The sequence below is a fragment of the Astatotilapia calliptera genome, chromosome 2 (genome assembly GCF_964374335.1).
Source record: "Astatotilapia calliptera chromosome 2, fAstCal68.1, whole genome shotgun sequence".
In the NCBI taxonomy this organism is placed as follows: Eukaryota; Metazoa; Chordata; class Actinopteri; order Cichliformes; family Cichlidae; genus Astatotilapia; species Astatotilapia calliptera.
Genome location: NC_137423.1, coordinates 7752696 through 7768173, shown reverse-complemented (window position 1 = coordinate 7768173; position 15478 = coordinate 7752696). Strand labels below are relative to the sequence as shown.

The 15478-nt window shown below is 38.6% G+C and overlaps 1 protein-coding gene across 2 annotated transcripts; it reads left to right on the top strand.

Moving 5' to 3' along the window:
- Window positions 1-769: 769 nt before the first annotated feature.
- il21 (interleukin 21) lies at window positions 770-4396 on the top strand. Of its 2 annotated transcripts, XM_080305014.1 has the most exons (7): window positions 770-932; window positions 1075-1145; window positions 1257-1298; window positions 3037-3150; window positions 3275-3313; window positions 3440-3520; window positions 3682-4396. In XM_080305014.1, exons 2-7 carry the CDS (start codon window positions 1083-1085, stop codon window positions 3700-3702), a joined length of 360 nt encoding a protein of 119 aa, XP_080161140.1. In that variant the 5' UTR covers window positions 770-932; window positions 1075-1082; the 3' UTR covers window positions 3703-4396. The 2 variants fall into 2 exon arrangements, with proteins under 2 accessions (XP_080161140.1, XP_026039196.1); XM_026183411.2 differs by having other exon boundaries at window positions 786-1145.
- The last annotated feature ends 11082 nt before the right edge of the window (window positions 4397-15478 follow it).

The window sequence follows — 15478 nt, the reverse complement described above, 5'->3', positions numbered from 1 at the left end:
TTGGATGTGCCTTGAGAGTTACTGATAATAATGAACACCTAGGAACGACCAGATGCCTAAGCGCCTCACCTACAAAAATAGTTGATTATCAAATAATTACAATGTAATTACAACATAATGACAACATTTCTTTAGAAAACCTCTTTTTTTCCCCCTGCAGACCATCATTAATCTGTGAGTCTGTAACAGCATGTGTCATCCTTTTGAAATGACGTGACGCTGTCAGCCCGCTCCATAATGACACATGCAACTGTTTCAAGGCATTTCATAAGCAGACCCTCTTAAGCCGCTGTACGTTTCCTTGATCTTGCAAGTGGACAAAAATGTGTAAGAGACAAAAGAGTGAAATAGCAGCATAAAGAACTACTCCGCAAATGTTACTCCAATATTAGCTTACTTCCTTATGCACTATGAAAATACAACATATATATATATACACACACACACACACACACACACACACACACACACACACACACACACACACACACACACACACACACACAGATGTTTTTTTGGGGTTTTTTTCATGTCTCTTTGGTAAAACATTAACTCTTACAAAGGGTTTCCTGTTGTTGCCGAAGATATTTGTCCGTGTAGGTGGCCACAATGCAGTGAATGCATTCAGGTTGTCAATACCACACCTACAAAGAATACCTATGACAAGCTTTGGCTCCACTGATTCAAAGTGAAAATGGGAAGTGTCGTCGCCGTTCCTCTAGTTTCCGGGTGAGTCGGGTGCACTCAAACGAGTTTACATTCACACACTAGTATCTATAGGCCCCACGCACGCGCGGCTTGACGCCAGTTTCGGATCACGTAGTGGTGACTGCCAGTGGAAAAGAAAATTTCATTACTCACACACTAGTTTCTGCAGTTTTCCAACTCTGTAAAAGTGGTTTTCCTGTGTCCTCAGGGATAAGTATAAAAAGGTAAGCGACACAAGTATCTGCATTTCCAGTAAAACTTGGGTAAAGCGTCTTTTGGTGAATCGGTGCCTGCTGCTGACACTTAACAATATGAAGCTGATTGTTTTTTGCCTTTTCACAATCTACTGTTGCTCTTTGGTCAAAGCATCTCCCATGGAGCGCAAAAAACTACAAGAAGTCCTTAGAGAGCTGAAAATGCTCAAACGCGACTTTCCGGTTAGTTCATCTACATCAACTTTTTAACTGCTTTAACTGCATTTCACAACTTGCTTTCTAGCAAACTAACTTTCATTACCTAATGCAATCTTTTTTGACTTCCTTTTGCAGAACACAGAACTCATGATGAATACTCCACCAAAGGATATTGAGGTAAGCAAAACTACTTTAATCTAAAATAATGCAGACCGTATGGTCACCACTACGATAAATATTGGTGGTTGCTTACTCATTGTTGTTATGCTCCCACTTACTGTAGTTAGTTTGTCAGGCGCCGGGTACTGTAGGAGTACATCAAATGATGTGTGAAATACCAAAATGTGCAGGGTGATAAGCAGCTGTAAAACTCGAAACTTAAAGGATAAAGGTCCAGATTTAAATTTCGCATCTACTCTTTGATCACAATACTTAAAAATAAATGACTGTCATATTAAGGAGCAGAGGAACTGTCATAAAACGTTTACAAAGTAAAATGTAAGCATTTAAAATTTAATTTAGCAAAAATAAAATCCACATAATTAAGTGTTAGACAGGATTAAAACTACATTATACATTTCTTAGTTTAATTAGAAACAAAAATACGACTATTATACAGAATATTTATTAAAACCTTGCACTATGAAACCATGCATTTTTGTTTTTCTGAGTTGATTTGACTAAGGTGAAATCCTCAAAAAGGCCATATATATTTCAATATTTATAAATAGAAATGACAATATTTACTTTAAAGGCTCTATAGCACATCTTAGCAATGAAACCTAAAAACATTTTGTAAAGTTTTGCAATGCTCTTGTGGTCAAATCCTACATAGTCTCATTATGTACCCTTTATATAACTAGACTTGTAAATGTTTATTAAGATGCACTGCATTACTAGTAAATTCTAATCAGCCTTCTTTCTTGTCAGGCTTATTCATTTTCATTCAGTGAGTCAACTCAAGAGTGTGCTCAGTGGATTTTTTTCATTTTCTCACAGCTTCCTTTGAGTGAAATGTGATGAGTAATCAAGCAGAGAGCAGACAAAACCATTACACTTCCTCACGCCACCTCTCAAACTGAGCATTTGACAGAATGCTAGAAAACTTTTGAGTCAATATTCTGTTTAACATCTTGCAAATTACAGTTTATCTCACACCGCGAATGATGAGGATTGCCAAGCATCTGATCTTGCTTTGCAAAACAAAGATTATGGTTTCAAAATGAGATCACAACACTAAACCGTAGCAATAATGATAAGATTTAACAATAACTGTAGCAGAATTTCTGATTTTTAAATGCAGCAAAACAAATTACGGCTAATTCGCTAGGCAGATATAAAATACTCAAAAAAACTTTGACCCAAGCTGGCTGAGTTCACGGGTGTCACACCACACTGGAAAATGAGTATCTAAACAGAAACAAGTGTTTCACATGGGAAAAATTGCATTGTACCATCAGCATTTTCATCCAGATTTTTGGAGGGAAACAATTCATACAAAAAAAAAAAAAAAAACCCTCTTTCACTTAACAGAAAGTTATCATTGAAATAGTGGAAACTCTGTTTGGTTCAGTTTCATTTTGTATAAAAATGTTTTTGTGTGCATCAGATTGGAAAGTCAACTACAATGAAGTCATGAAATGAAACTACAAACAATAGCTTTCTTGGAACAATATTTTTCCTTACATTGAAACAAAGAAAACTCATTTTCATAGCCAACTGTAAATGAAGTAGAACTGTGCATCAAGCTGTTGTGTTCCCTTTGTATGGTGCTCCGTGTGATATATCTCATTTAAAAAAGCAAATGTATTTAAAAAGACCAACCGGAACCCTGACATATATATATGTGTGTGTGTGTAAGCTGGGATAATCATGATGTCATATTCACCATCATTTCTTTTTCTTTTCGTAACAGGACTGCTGTTGTCTGACAGCCTTAACTTGCTTTCGGGAGACTCTGCTTCAACAATTTGGCATAAGTGGAAAATATCAGAAAAAACTTTACAAGAGTCTTAATCATACCCTTACTGTAAGTACATTGTTTGGGGTGGGACTCACATAATAATATACCTTAAGTCCTATTCTAAAGACTAATGTCAACATTTTAGTACACTGCATTTCTAAAACTGGCATATTTCTTTCAATCATTGCAGATCAGTGGACTGAACTTTTGTAACACAGAAACTTCTACGGTAAGTAAAAATTAGTCAGCATTGCTTTTTTTTCTTGATTGTGACTATTGTTTTTTCAGTTTGTACACAGACTCTTGTAGTAAACGACCATTTAAGTAAACTCCTTTCTTCTTTGTTTCTTTTTAGACCAACTGCTCAACCTGCCACTCACATCCTAAGGAAAAAGCATCAGAGTTTTTCAACAGACTGGAGTCTCTGGTTCAAAGGGTAAGGCTATTTCAGATATATTTCAGAAAGCTATACATAAAATACTAGACCATTTTGTTTTTACAGTAAGCTTAAAATAAAAAGGCTATGCTCTTTAATATGATCATAAATGTATTGATGCTTGTACAGCAAATTAAGTATTTATTTTCATCCATTTTTAGGGTCTAAGCAGAATCAACTGAGATGAGCTGAAGATCCATTAGCAACTTTAGAGAAGACACTACTTTGTAAAGGGCCAAGCACGTCGAAGATTGCGTCTTACAGCCTGATAAATATTTAACTTATTTATTATTTATTTATATTGAAGTGGTTAACTCACTCAAGCTATCAGGAAAGCTGCTCTGCTGCCACCTTGTGGACTTCGTACCCTCAGTCAGTGAGAGGGAAAATTAATTTATTCATTCATTTTGTAGTTCTCAAAGAATAGTTTAATAATGACATTTATACTGTGTATGAATTTCCTTAGTACATAAATTATTTTGTAAAACAACTGTACCATCTGAAAATATCAAATTAATTACCATATATTATTTGATGTGCCTAGTTAATATGAAGGACAGATTCTCTGCTTGTAGCAGGAACTGAAAGACAAGTGTTCTATTTTTTTTAATTTTTTAGCAAATGGGCATTTTTTTCATTCTGGCAGTAGTCCATTGTATAGTTAACAAGTCGTAACTTTCTCTTGTCAACTTCATATAAAAGGCAGGTTGATATTAATAAAGACAGTGTCTAACTGTGCTATCAAACTGTATTTATGATATAGTTTATATGTTTAGATATTTATTGTTTAAATGTTTGATACCAATTACAAGTTTTTAGAATTACTTTTTTATACGTGCTGGACTAACTGAGAAAAATAAATATAAATGAAATTCACAGAAAGTGAAGAGAAATTGTGTTGATGTTATCCATGTTTTTTGGTTGTTTTTTGTGCTCGTATGACGGGATGTGAATGGGTTAACGAGGCATGTTGTTCAAAGTGCTTTGAGTGCTCGAGTAGAGTAGAAAATCACAAATAAAAGAACCAGTCCGTTTACTATGTTTTGACCTGACATGGTTCTGGAGGCACTTCCTGAAATGTAAAGATACATTTTCCAGGAGCTTAAGTTTAATCCAAGCGTTGCATTTGCATTCAGAAGCTGTAAAACAACAACATGTGATCAAACAAGCTTTGACACACTTGCAGCTATATCCAAAAAGACAGCTGGAACACTAGGAGTAGCTAAATCAATATATCTCTGAAGAAGAGAGAATTGGTAAAATGAATAGGTTGTCCTGGGTGTTCATGGAAGACAACAGTGATGGATGATCACAAAATCTTTCCATGATAAAGAACGACACCTTCTGGACAAGACTGTGTACAAGAGAGCAGAGGCTTGCACAGGCTTCTTCAAGGTTCAAACCATACTAGTTTCATAAAACTCTGAGCAATACTCTAGGAGTGGAAGCAAATCTTGTGAAAATGAAAAAGTGCCCATGACAACACAAGAACCATGGCTCTGAGACCCATTAGGTGACCACTGAGCACCTTTGGCCAGACAAGCTGAACAGAAAAAGCTAAAAATAAAAGGTGTGTAGACATGAAACTAAGATCAGCAGGAAGATAAAAGAGTAGTGCTCATGATCCAAATTACATTACGTAACCTGTAAAGCACAATGAAGGCAATGCCATGTGTAGGCATGCATAGCTTCTAGTGGCACAGTGTGACTAATGTTTTCTAAGGAGCTTGGAAAGAAAAGCATCTGGACTTCTTTAAGTTGCTTGAAGACGTTTCACCTCTCATCCGAGAAGCTTCTTCAGTTCTAAGGTCACATGGTGGAGAGTCCCAGATTTAAACCCAGTGGGAGTTTCCCCCCAACAGAGGGACAAAAGGACCCCCTGATGATCCTGTACCTAATCACATGAGCCAAGGTGTGAAAACAGGTGTGGGTCACAATCAGCCAGGATTTCGGTTGAGCTCATTGTGAAACCTGGCCCCACCCTATCATGTGATTTCCTTGAGGTCAAATGGCAGAGGTGTGAGTGGGCGTTAAGGTGTCTGGGAAGGGATCTCAAAACTGGGTTATAGATGTGACTAATGTTTGCTGAAGATACAGTTAGGGCCATATCTATTTGGACACTGACACAAGTTCAGTTATTTTTACCTGTTTACTGAAACATATTCCAATTATAGTTACATAATGGACATGGACATACTCTGTAGACTCTCAGCTTTTGTTTCAGGGTATCCACATTCAAATTGGATGAAGGGTTTAGGAGTTCCAGATCCTTAATATGTAGCCATCCCCTTTTTAAAATGTCCAAAAATAAATGTAGAGTTGACGCAAAGGCTATTTCATGGGCAGGTGGGGGCAATTTTTTTGTTATGTCATTATTAATTAAGCAGATATAAAGCCTGGAGTTGATTTGAGGCGTATTTGGAAGATTTTGCTGTAAAAAGACAACATGTGGTCAAAGGAGCTCTCTGTGCAGGTGAAACAAGTCATCCTTAAGCTGTGAAAAAAGACAAAAAGCTATCTGAGAAATTGCTACAATACTGGGAGTGGCAAAATCTACCGTTTGGTAAATTCTGAGAGAGAAAGAAAGAAAGCATCGGTGAACGCGCCAACGGAAAAAGACCTGAAAGTCTATGGAAGACAACAGTGGTGGATGATCACAGAATAATTTCCATGGTGAGGAGAAACCCCTTCACAACAGCCAACCAAGCAAACAACCCTCTCCAGGAGGTATGAGTATCGATATCCTCATAAAGAGAAGGCTACATGAATGTAAATACAGAGGGTTCACTTCAAGGTGCAAGCCACTCATAAGCCTCAAGAATAGAAAGGCTAGAGTGAAGCTTGCTTAAAAAGAAAAAAAAGAAGAGAGCATTAAAAAAGAAAAAACAAAACAGCATCTGGTGATGCCCATGAGTTCATTACTTCAGGCTGTCATTGAGTGAGCAAAGTGTTTTCAACCAAGTGTTAGAAATGAACATTTTATTTTCAGTTATCTAATTTTTCCAATTTTCTTGAACCTCTGAAATAAAGGGGCAATCTCTTTGTTGTTGTGTAACTGTAAATGTATATGTAAAAGTATGTTACATGTGAAGTCATCAAAGTGTGATAAGTAAACCAGGCAAGATGGTGGACCTAAACCAATGACCCTCTTGCCGTAAGGCAACAGTGCTAACCACTGTAACCAGTAACCGTAAAACTATAGTAAAAAATAACCAGATATTACTATAATCAAAAATACCAGCACTGATTCTAAGGAATAATTGTCTAATAATTGTCTTATGGCATGTGTAATCAAATATTGCTTGGATGGAGAATCAGTCGTTCCCATTAAAACTTTAATGTTAAGTTATGAAATGAAACAGCCTTTTACCATTAATAGGTCGCTGAAATAGCAGTTCCGACTAGGATATACAAAAACACAGGTGTCGAAGTCCAGGCTTTGAGGGCTGGTGTTCTGCAGGCTTTAGATGTGCTTTGATCCAACACAGCTGATTTAAAGGGCTGAATTGCCTCCTCAACATGTCTTGAAGTTGTCCAGAAGCCTGTTAATGAACTAATCATTTGATTCAGGTGTGTTGACCCAGGATGAGATCCTAAATCTGCAGGACACCAGGCATTGAGGCCTGGAGTTCGACACCCCTGTACTAATGGTAGGGTAGGATTGTAATTCTTGAGGAGCAAAGATGAAGAACCTACCCACCACCAGAGGGCAGTATATTGGCAAGTGTTAAATATATATTAAAGTGTATTAAGACTTTCAAAAAAACATGAACACATAAAAATCCAGTGTTTGCTGTTCAAACCTAATGAAATCTTTTAGAGAATATCATAAATGTACAGATTTATGCTCATATAGTGTTTAACATAACATCAAACTTACGCAGCTTTAAAAAGGGTGAATTTTTACAAGTAAAATCCAAGTAATACATGCGAGTAACCTTGTTCTTTCTGAATTTTTCACCAATGTTTTTGAATGTTATGAACAGGTGGATTTACAGAGTTTGCAAATGTGGTAAAACCATGTGTGAAAACATATATGAGAAGAATACCACAGACTTCAAAGATCATGCAGCAACCTGGCAGGCCACTAAAAACTCTCACAATGACATAAGTGAACATGTTTTTTTTTAAAACAGGTGTCCCCGCTACAAACATGGACTTCCCAGATGATAAAGGGGGATTTCAGCAAAACAAACTCACTCACTCATCTGTTTTAACCAAGATGAACTTCACACCTGTGAAAAAAAGTCCTGCAGACCCTGTGGGTTCAACCACTAGAAAAAGCTTTGGTCAAGCACAAAAACAAAAACAAGAAAAACAAAAAACAGAACCACTCAAGATGATGAGTCATAACTACTGAATTGCGCTTTATTCTTATTCATTCAATATGATCAGCATACTTTAAAATATACTGATAATAAATGCTTTCTTGGATAAAAAAATTGGGGTTTTCTGAACCGTAAACAAAGCTTACGACAGGTGCCAACATCGCCTATAAGTGTCTTTCCAGGCAAAGAAGAAAAATATGTTTTGTGTAAAAGGTCAGATCAGCAACTCCCACAAATGGAATCAATTTTATGTTTCAAAGATGGTGAAATTTCCCTTTCTGGGTACAACACCAATTGTGATACTCTAGATGAGTGACAAATGGAGGGATTTTTCCTTTCATAAAAAACAAACAGCGCCACACCAGACCCGGTAAGGAGACTGACCACCAAGAGAAAAGATCTAGTGTTCACAGTCATATTGGGATCATATAAGAGCTGTACTACAAAGCATGCTCAAGTTATCCAGGTGTGGTGACCATAAAGGCAGACTTTTTAAGTGTTACACGATTTGTTCTCTTTTAATCTTTTAACATGGTGCACACCCCATGTGCTTCTGGGGAGATTATATCTGTCACATTTACTGTAATTATTTCGCTATGCTATTAGCAATACAGAGTGCAAAGTCTGAGAAGGTTTATAAAGTACTGATGCAGTATTGATATTGTTTTCCCAACACTGAAGACTAATGTAGCAAGTATCCATGATCACAGCTAACAGTATACCTACTATGTATGTATTTAGAACATTCATATTAAAATGAGGCTTACTCACTTAATCCACGATTCCAGTCAAAACCTCCGCTGACATATACATGCAAATTGGGCAAGTAGGAAAGTAGTTAAATATTAACTGCTACAACCCACACTGAAACATGGAGTTTTCAGTGTGCTCAGTCATAGGGGAAGTATTTGGAAAAAGAATCAAATCAACAAAAAACTACTAAAATAATTATCTCTTGTCTCCTGTGGGGAAGGAGGAAAGGATTTAAGGAAGGAAGAAACTGACTTATATAGAAGTCTACTTGTGCAGTAAGTCTTCCTCACTAACAAGAGGGGAGCATGATGAGAAAATGGAGCGAATACTTTGAGAAGGTGATGAATGAAGAAATGAAAGAGTAAACAGATGGAGGACAGTTAGTGAACTATGACGATGATGAAGATTGGAAAGATGGTCGTTCGAGCTGACATACCTGTAGAAATATGGAGATGTCTAGGAGAGACAAGATGGTTTAACAGAATCTGGTAGAGTGAGAAGATGCCTAAGAAATAAAGAAGAAATTTACTGGTACCGACTTTCAAGAACAAGGGTGATATGCTATACCTGTTGCACTGTTCCTTTGTTGTTTTAGACAAAGTAAATGATAAGGTACCACGAGTGGAACTGTGATACCACATGAAGAAGCCAGGAGTGGCAGAGAAGTATGCAAGAGTATGAGTGTGTGACAGTATTGAGATGTGCAGCAGGAGTGACAGGTGGGTTCAAGGTGGTAGTGGGATTACATCATGGATCCACTCCTTTGCAGTCTGAGTCTCCATGGACTATGATGTTTTTGCACACATCACTGGAATCTGTAATGAGAGTAGTGAGCAGACGGAAGAGAGCCTGGAGAGGTGGACAGAATGAGAGAGATCAGCATAGCAAGCTGCAAAGAAGGTAGATGAGTTGTGTGTAGATGAGTCTGCAAAGAGAGGTGAGGAAGAGAGTTCAAGCAGGGTGGATTTGGTGTAGATGAACATTGGCAGATTTGTGACAGAAGGATAGCAGAAGAGTGAAAGGGAAGGTCTAAAAGATGGTAGGGAGACCTGCTATGATGTACGGTTCAGAGATGGTGGCACCAACAAAAAGACCAGAGGCCGAGCTGGAACTGGTGGACCTGAAGATGTTAAGAGTTTTATTAGGACCAAACAGACAAGATTAGAAATTAGTATATCAAAAAGGACAAGTCAGGTTAAGAGGCTTGGAGAGAAAGATACAGAGCCAAAGCTTAGATGGTTTGGACATGTGCAGAGGGTAGTGGACATACTGGACAAAGCATGTCGAAGACAGAGCTGCCAGGCAGGAGGAAAAGAGAGAAACCACAAACAAGGTTTATGGATATCCTGAAGGAGGACATGAGGGTTGCTGTCATAGAGGCGGATGCTAGGGATATGGTGAGATTGAGTGGAAGAAGAAAGACTGTTGGAATAGATGGATGGATTTAGAGGTGTAAACAAAAAAAACAAAAACAAAAAAGCCGCACCATCCATCCATGAATCATCTAGGTCAAATGGCAGCAATATAAGCAGAGGCCAGGCCAGCCAGGCCTCCATATCCAGATGCCCAAACCTCCTCAACTGGCTGTTCGGTGCAGAGGAGTAGCAGCTCTACTCTGAGCCTTTCCTGAATTACTGAGCTCCTAACTTTTATCTCTAACCACATAATTCCTGAAGCATTTAAATGCCATTACCAGATGTCGTCTGACTTTTACTTTCGATCCCTCTCATAGTCTGTGGTGTTTTTTTGTTTCTCTTTCCCCTCATCCTCCAACCAGTCATGGTAGATGGATGTCCCTCTATGAGCCCAGTTCTCCCAAAGATCTCTTCCTGTTGGAAGAAAGATTTTCCTTCCCAGTGCTGCAAATGTATGTGGATAGGGGATTATCTGATTGTTGAGGTTTACCAGATGACAGATAACATTAAGCACCACGAAGCAACTGCTATGCAGATAAAACTACATAGCAGTTGTGATTTTTTTTTTTTTTTTAACGTGCCAAAAATCTTGTTTTTCCTCACAATTTTTTTTAAAAACAGACCATAAAGTGGGCTTATGCACTTTGACAGATATTATTTGAACTTCTGAATGTTACCATTTTGATTATACATATAACCATTATATACACAGCTGTTCACTGGGTGGTTTTATGGTGCACATTTTGCTGATACATAAAAATCAGCAATCAATAAGAACTATTTTTGAAACCACATTGTGCACTTTACCTGCCATCATTAAAACAGGTAATCTGTAATAAAGGTTGGCTAAGTTCACTGTTCAAGAAAGCCTGGAGGATACTGATTCAGCACCAAACTGGTTTCGCTTTGATCTTTTAAGAAAACACCCCAGCGTTGCCAAGCTAAAGCAAACTTTTGCACTGCAATAGGGAATTGCCTTTTTTTAAACAGCTGAAACCACATTGTGCAGACTGCAAACAACCCAAGCAGCTGTACTGCAGAAAACATATGCATACATTAAAAAAAAACATGGTGTGTGCCTGGTGAATGCTTTTATGAGACCATCTCTATTGTGAGTGTCTTGATGTGGGAAAGTGCACAACAGGTTGAGGGTTTTTCCTACTGTGTCTGTAAAAAAAAAAAAAAAAAAAAAAGTACAATATGAATTTGTGAAATGCAAAAGGCTTACAATGGCTCATGTCTCCTTCAGATTTAGGAAATGCTAAATGATTAATTAATTATTTCCTTACAACAGTGGACAAACAGATGGCTGAGCAGACACACAACCTGAACCGCATGTGGCCACACTTGCAAACTAAAATATAAATGTTTTAAAAGTAAATTATACGGCAACAAAAATATAAATTATTTTACATCTAGAACGTGAAAACAAACTTGTTTTCTAAGTATTAGAAAAGGTTTGCTTGAGGCTTGGAACCACAGCCGCTCTTTTTCTGTAAACTTGGAGATTACTGTTTAAACTTTTTAAAATTGTGAATCAAGACTTTTCCGTCTTTGTCAAGACTAGGGATGGGTACCGGTATCCGTTGCCATTATGGCACCGGTTCTGACATAAATGGTAGTAACCAGACCGAAAAGCAGCGCACATTTCGGTGCTTTATTTCGGTGCTTTTTTTCCTGAGATGTCATACACTTTGGATTCTAGCCAATCATTTTACCTTTGCAAGCATAGTAGGCGGGCCCAGGTACGTACGTTCTTTTAGAGCAGAGCTACAGATTAAAAATGCCCAAGGCGAAGCGGTTAAATTCTGGCTGTACTTCACAGCAAAAGATGCAAACTCAGCAGCCTGCAACAAGTGCTTTAAGGTGATACTGTGCAAAGGAGGTAACTCCTAGAATCTGTTGAAACACCTGGCGACGTATAGCATTTTGTTAAAAGCCGAGAAATGCGCCGTATTTGATAGCTTGCTGCAAGATCTCACACCGTGCACATCTACTGCGGGTGGGTTGCCTGTTATCGGACCCGGAGTTAGCAACATCCCCCAAAACCCGAAGAGTAGAGTCCTGGCCCCTAGCCCTGCCAGTGTAGCAGAAATGATGACGGATGATGATGCAGCAGCAGCCGTTCTTCTCTGCCTGAGTAGCTTAATGTTGTTCGTGTGTAATTTACGTTGAGTACGCTAACCACGTTCTTAAATTAATGCATGTAAGGTGAACTAGCAAACACCGTCGTAGTTAAATGAGGCTGTCTTCTTGTTTGATGGCAGCTACTCCCTTCACCCTGGCCAAAAAGGTTAAAATGACCAAAGAAAAAGTGAAAAACAGTTAAACATGAGAGGTTTTTGGATAAAGTTTGTGTTTTTTTCCATTGTTTAAGCACTGCTTCCAGCCAAGAGTGATGCCATAAATCCCCTATAGCTGCAGAAAGGCTAACATTGTTATCTTTTTACAAAAAAACCCCAGCTGAACATGAGAGGTTTTTGGACCAATTTTGTGTTCTCCATTCTTTAAGCACTGGTTTGAGCACCGTTTAAGCACCGGCACCATTTCAAAAGTACCAGTTTGGTACTGGTATCGGATAAAACCTAAACGATACCCATCCCTAACCAAGACACGAGACCACAGATTCTTCATGCGTTCCCAAGTACTTTCTCCATTAACATGTGTTCTCCACATTTTAGCTCTACATGTTTCACAGAATAACAAAAATAGATGCATATCAAAAGCTCATAAAGTGTTGCAATATGCATATTGCAACACTTTATCTACTAAAATGTAGATTTCACAAGACAGAGGCTCAAAGTCTTTTTGACAAGTGCACAAGCTTAGTTTTTTTCTCAAATAGGCATATTTGGTATTCAATGCTAACTTCTCATTAATACACCAATGAAAGAAAGCATTTAAGTTGTTTAATGGTATGATTGTACAAATGACGGTTGACCAAAATGCAAAATTCATACCTTTCCCCTCAATGAAATGATTACCTATGTAGTTCACGTTGTTCATAATAACTACTTAGGTTTAATACCCAACCCTCACATTGAGGGTCTTGGTGTAAGCTAGCTGGAACTTTTGTCATCACTTTCGGGGAATAATTTTGGTTTAATTTCTGACACTTAGTGCATATCACTAAGATAATCACAGATTCATTGATTACAGGTCCATGCTAAAAGAAAATGTTCCATACGCAACACATTCTTTTCAAGTTTCAGTTCTCTGAACCCGTCACCTTGAGATTACTGATGCCTATGAAGCTCAAGAAACGCCCAAACATAATGACTGTTCTCACTAATGAAAAAATGGTAACAATTACAGTATCTCACAAAAGTGAGTGCACCCCTCACATTTTTAAAAATATTTTATATCTGCTTAAGGCATAACACTTAGATACAATGTAAAGTAATCAGTGTACAACCTGTATAACATAATTTAGCTGTCCCCTCAAAATAATTCAGTACACAACAATGAATGTCTAAACTGCTGGCAAAGTGAGTACACAACTAATTGAAAATGTCCAAATTGTGCCCAAACTGTCAATATTCTGGTGGCCACCATTATTTTCCAGCAATGCCTCAACTCTCTTGGGCATGGAGTTCCACTGGAATCCTCTTCCACTCCTTGATGACGACATCACGGAGCTGATGGAAGATGTTAGAGACCTTGCGCTCCTCCACTTTCAGTTTGAGGATGCCCCACAGATGCTAAATAGGATTTAGGTCTGGAGACATGCTCGGCCAGTCCAGCACCTTTACCCTCAGTTTCTTTAACAAGGCAGTGGTCATCTTGGAGGTGCGTTTGGGGTTGTTATTGTTGGAATACTGTCCTGTGGCCCAGTTTCTGAAGGGAAGGAATCTCTGCTTCAGTATATCACAGTAAATGTTGGCATTCATGGTTCCCTCAAACTGTAGTTCCCCAGTGCAGGCAGTACTGATGCAGCCCCAAACCATGACACTCTCACCACCATGCTTGACTGTAGGCAAGACACATCTGTCTTTGTAGTCCTCACCTGGTTGCTGCCACATACGCTTGACACCATCTGAACCAAATAAGTTTATCGTGGTCTCATCAGACCACAGTACGTGGTTCCAGTAATCTCTGTCCTTAGTCTGCTTGTATTCAGCAAACTGTTTGCAAGCTTTCTTGTGCACCATCTTCAGAAGATGGGGCGACAGCCACGCAGACCAATTTGATGCAGTGTGCGGCGTAATCAGGGTGCTGCCAGGCTGACCCATCGCTCCAGCAATGCTAGTAGCACTCATGCATGGAGATGACGCTGAGCATGTGCAATCAACTTCTTTGGTCGACCATGGTGAGGTTCGTTTCTGTGTGAAACCTGTCCTGTTAAACCACTATATGGTATTGTCCACTGTGCTGCAGCTCATTTTCAGGGTGTTGGCAATAGTCTTATAGCCTAGGCCAGTGGTTCCCAAACTTTTTTTGCTGCCCCCCCCCCCCCCCCCTTTTTTTTTTTTTTTTTAATACAAGAAAAATGTTCGTGCCCCCCTGCGCGCAAACACATCTTCCAACCACACACACCTATATTTTGTTTTCAAACTCCATTGCGGTTTATTTCACACCTCAAACATTTAGTAAACAATTAAGCAAATACAAGTAATCTTCAATAAATTACATGTGGTAATAAAATACACTACTAACTCTTTTACGCTACGTCCACACCTACACAGGTGTTTTTGAAAACGCAGTGGTTTCTATGTGTTTGGACCTTTCGTCCACATGTAAACGCCGTTTCAAATCACCGAAAAAGGAGATTGTTTAAAACTCCTTTTTTGCGTTTACGTGTGGACGAGGAATACAGAGTTCGTCACGCAACGTCAAAGGTATGTGCCTTTTTCATGTCACGCATGAGATGTTTACATGAGATGAATTGCAGAATGGCAGATAGAGACAAAATACTGTTAATCTTACTATCTTCAGGTTTTACACGCTTACATACACACACGCAGTTACTGTCCCTCCATTTAGAAAGGCAGAGGCGTCACGGTGTAATTATTTTACGTGTAGTTGTTTTTTTCCTGTGTAACAATATTCAACATTGCTATCAATGCATTTTTCAAAAAATGCCTCTATGTGCAAAATGGGTTCAAAAACATAAACAGCTGTGGGATACTGTTTGATTTGAACCACGTGAACAAATCGTGGCAGGAACGGCTTGATGTTATTTGTGTCCCACTGTAACTTTACAGTATAAACAGCTAACATCTCCGAAATGACAGGAGTAGTTAGTCATTACAACAAGAGTTTGTGAACTAAAAATCAAGAATGTGGGATAGAGCCCAGCGCTGCTCCCAACGAAGGGAAAACCAATTCTGCAGGGGAGACCTACCTTGGCACTTGTCCAGGTGAAGCCAAAGGGAAGATTTGTTCACCATATTTTCTAGTCTTTGGCTTAGAATGAAGTTGGTTTGGAAACATATTCAGCTATGCTTCATCTCCTGCTTTGC

Excerpts from the sequence above, each read along its gene's own strand:
- il21 (XM_026183411.2), top strand. The coding sequence starts at position 1,020 with ATGAAGCTGATTGTTTTTTGCCTTTTCACAATCTACTGTTGCTCTTTG. Across the intron at positions 3,151-3,274 it reads GTCTTAATCATACCCTTACT|ATCAGTGGACTGAACTTTTG; the intron begins GTAAGTACATTG and ends CAATCATTGCAG. Across the intron at positions 3,314-3,439 it reads GTAACACAGAAACTTCTACG|ACCAACTGCTCAACCTGCCA; the intron begins GTAAGTAAAAAT and ends GTTTCTTTTTAG.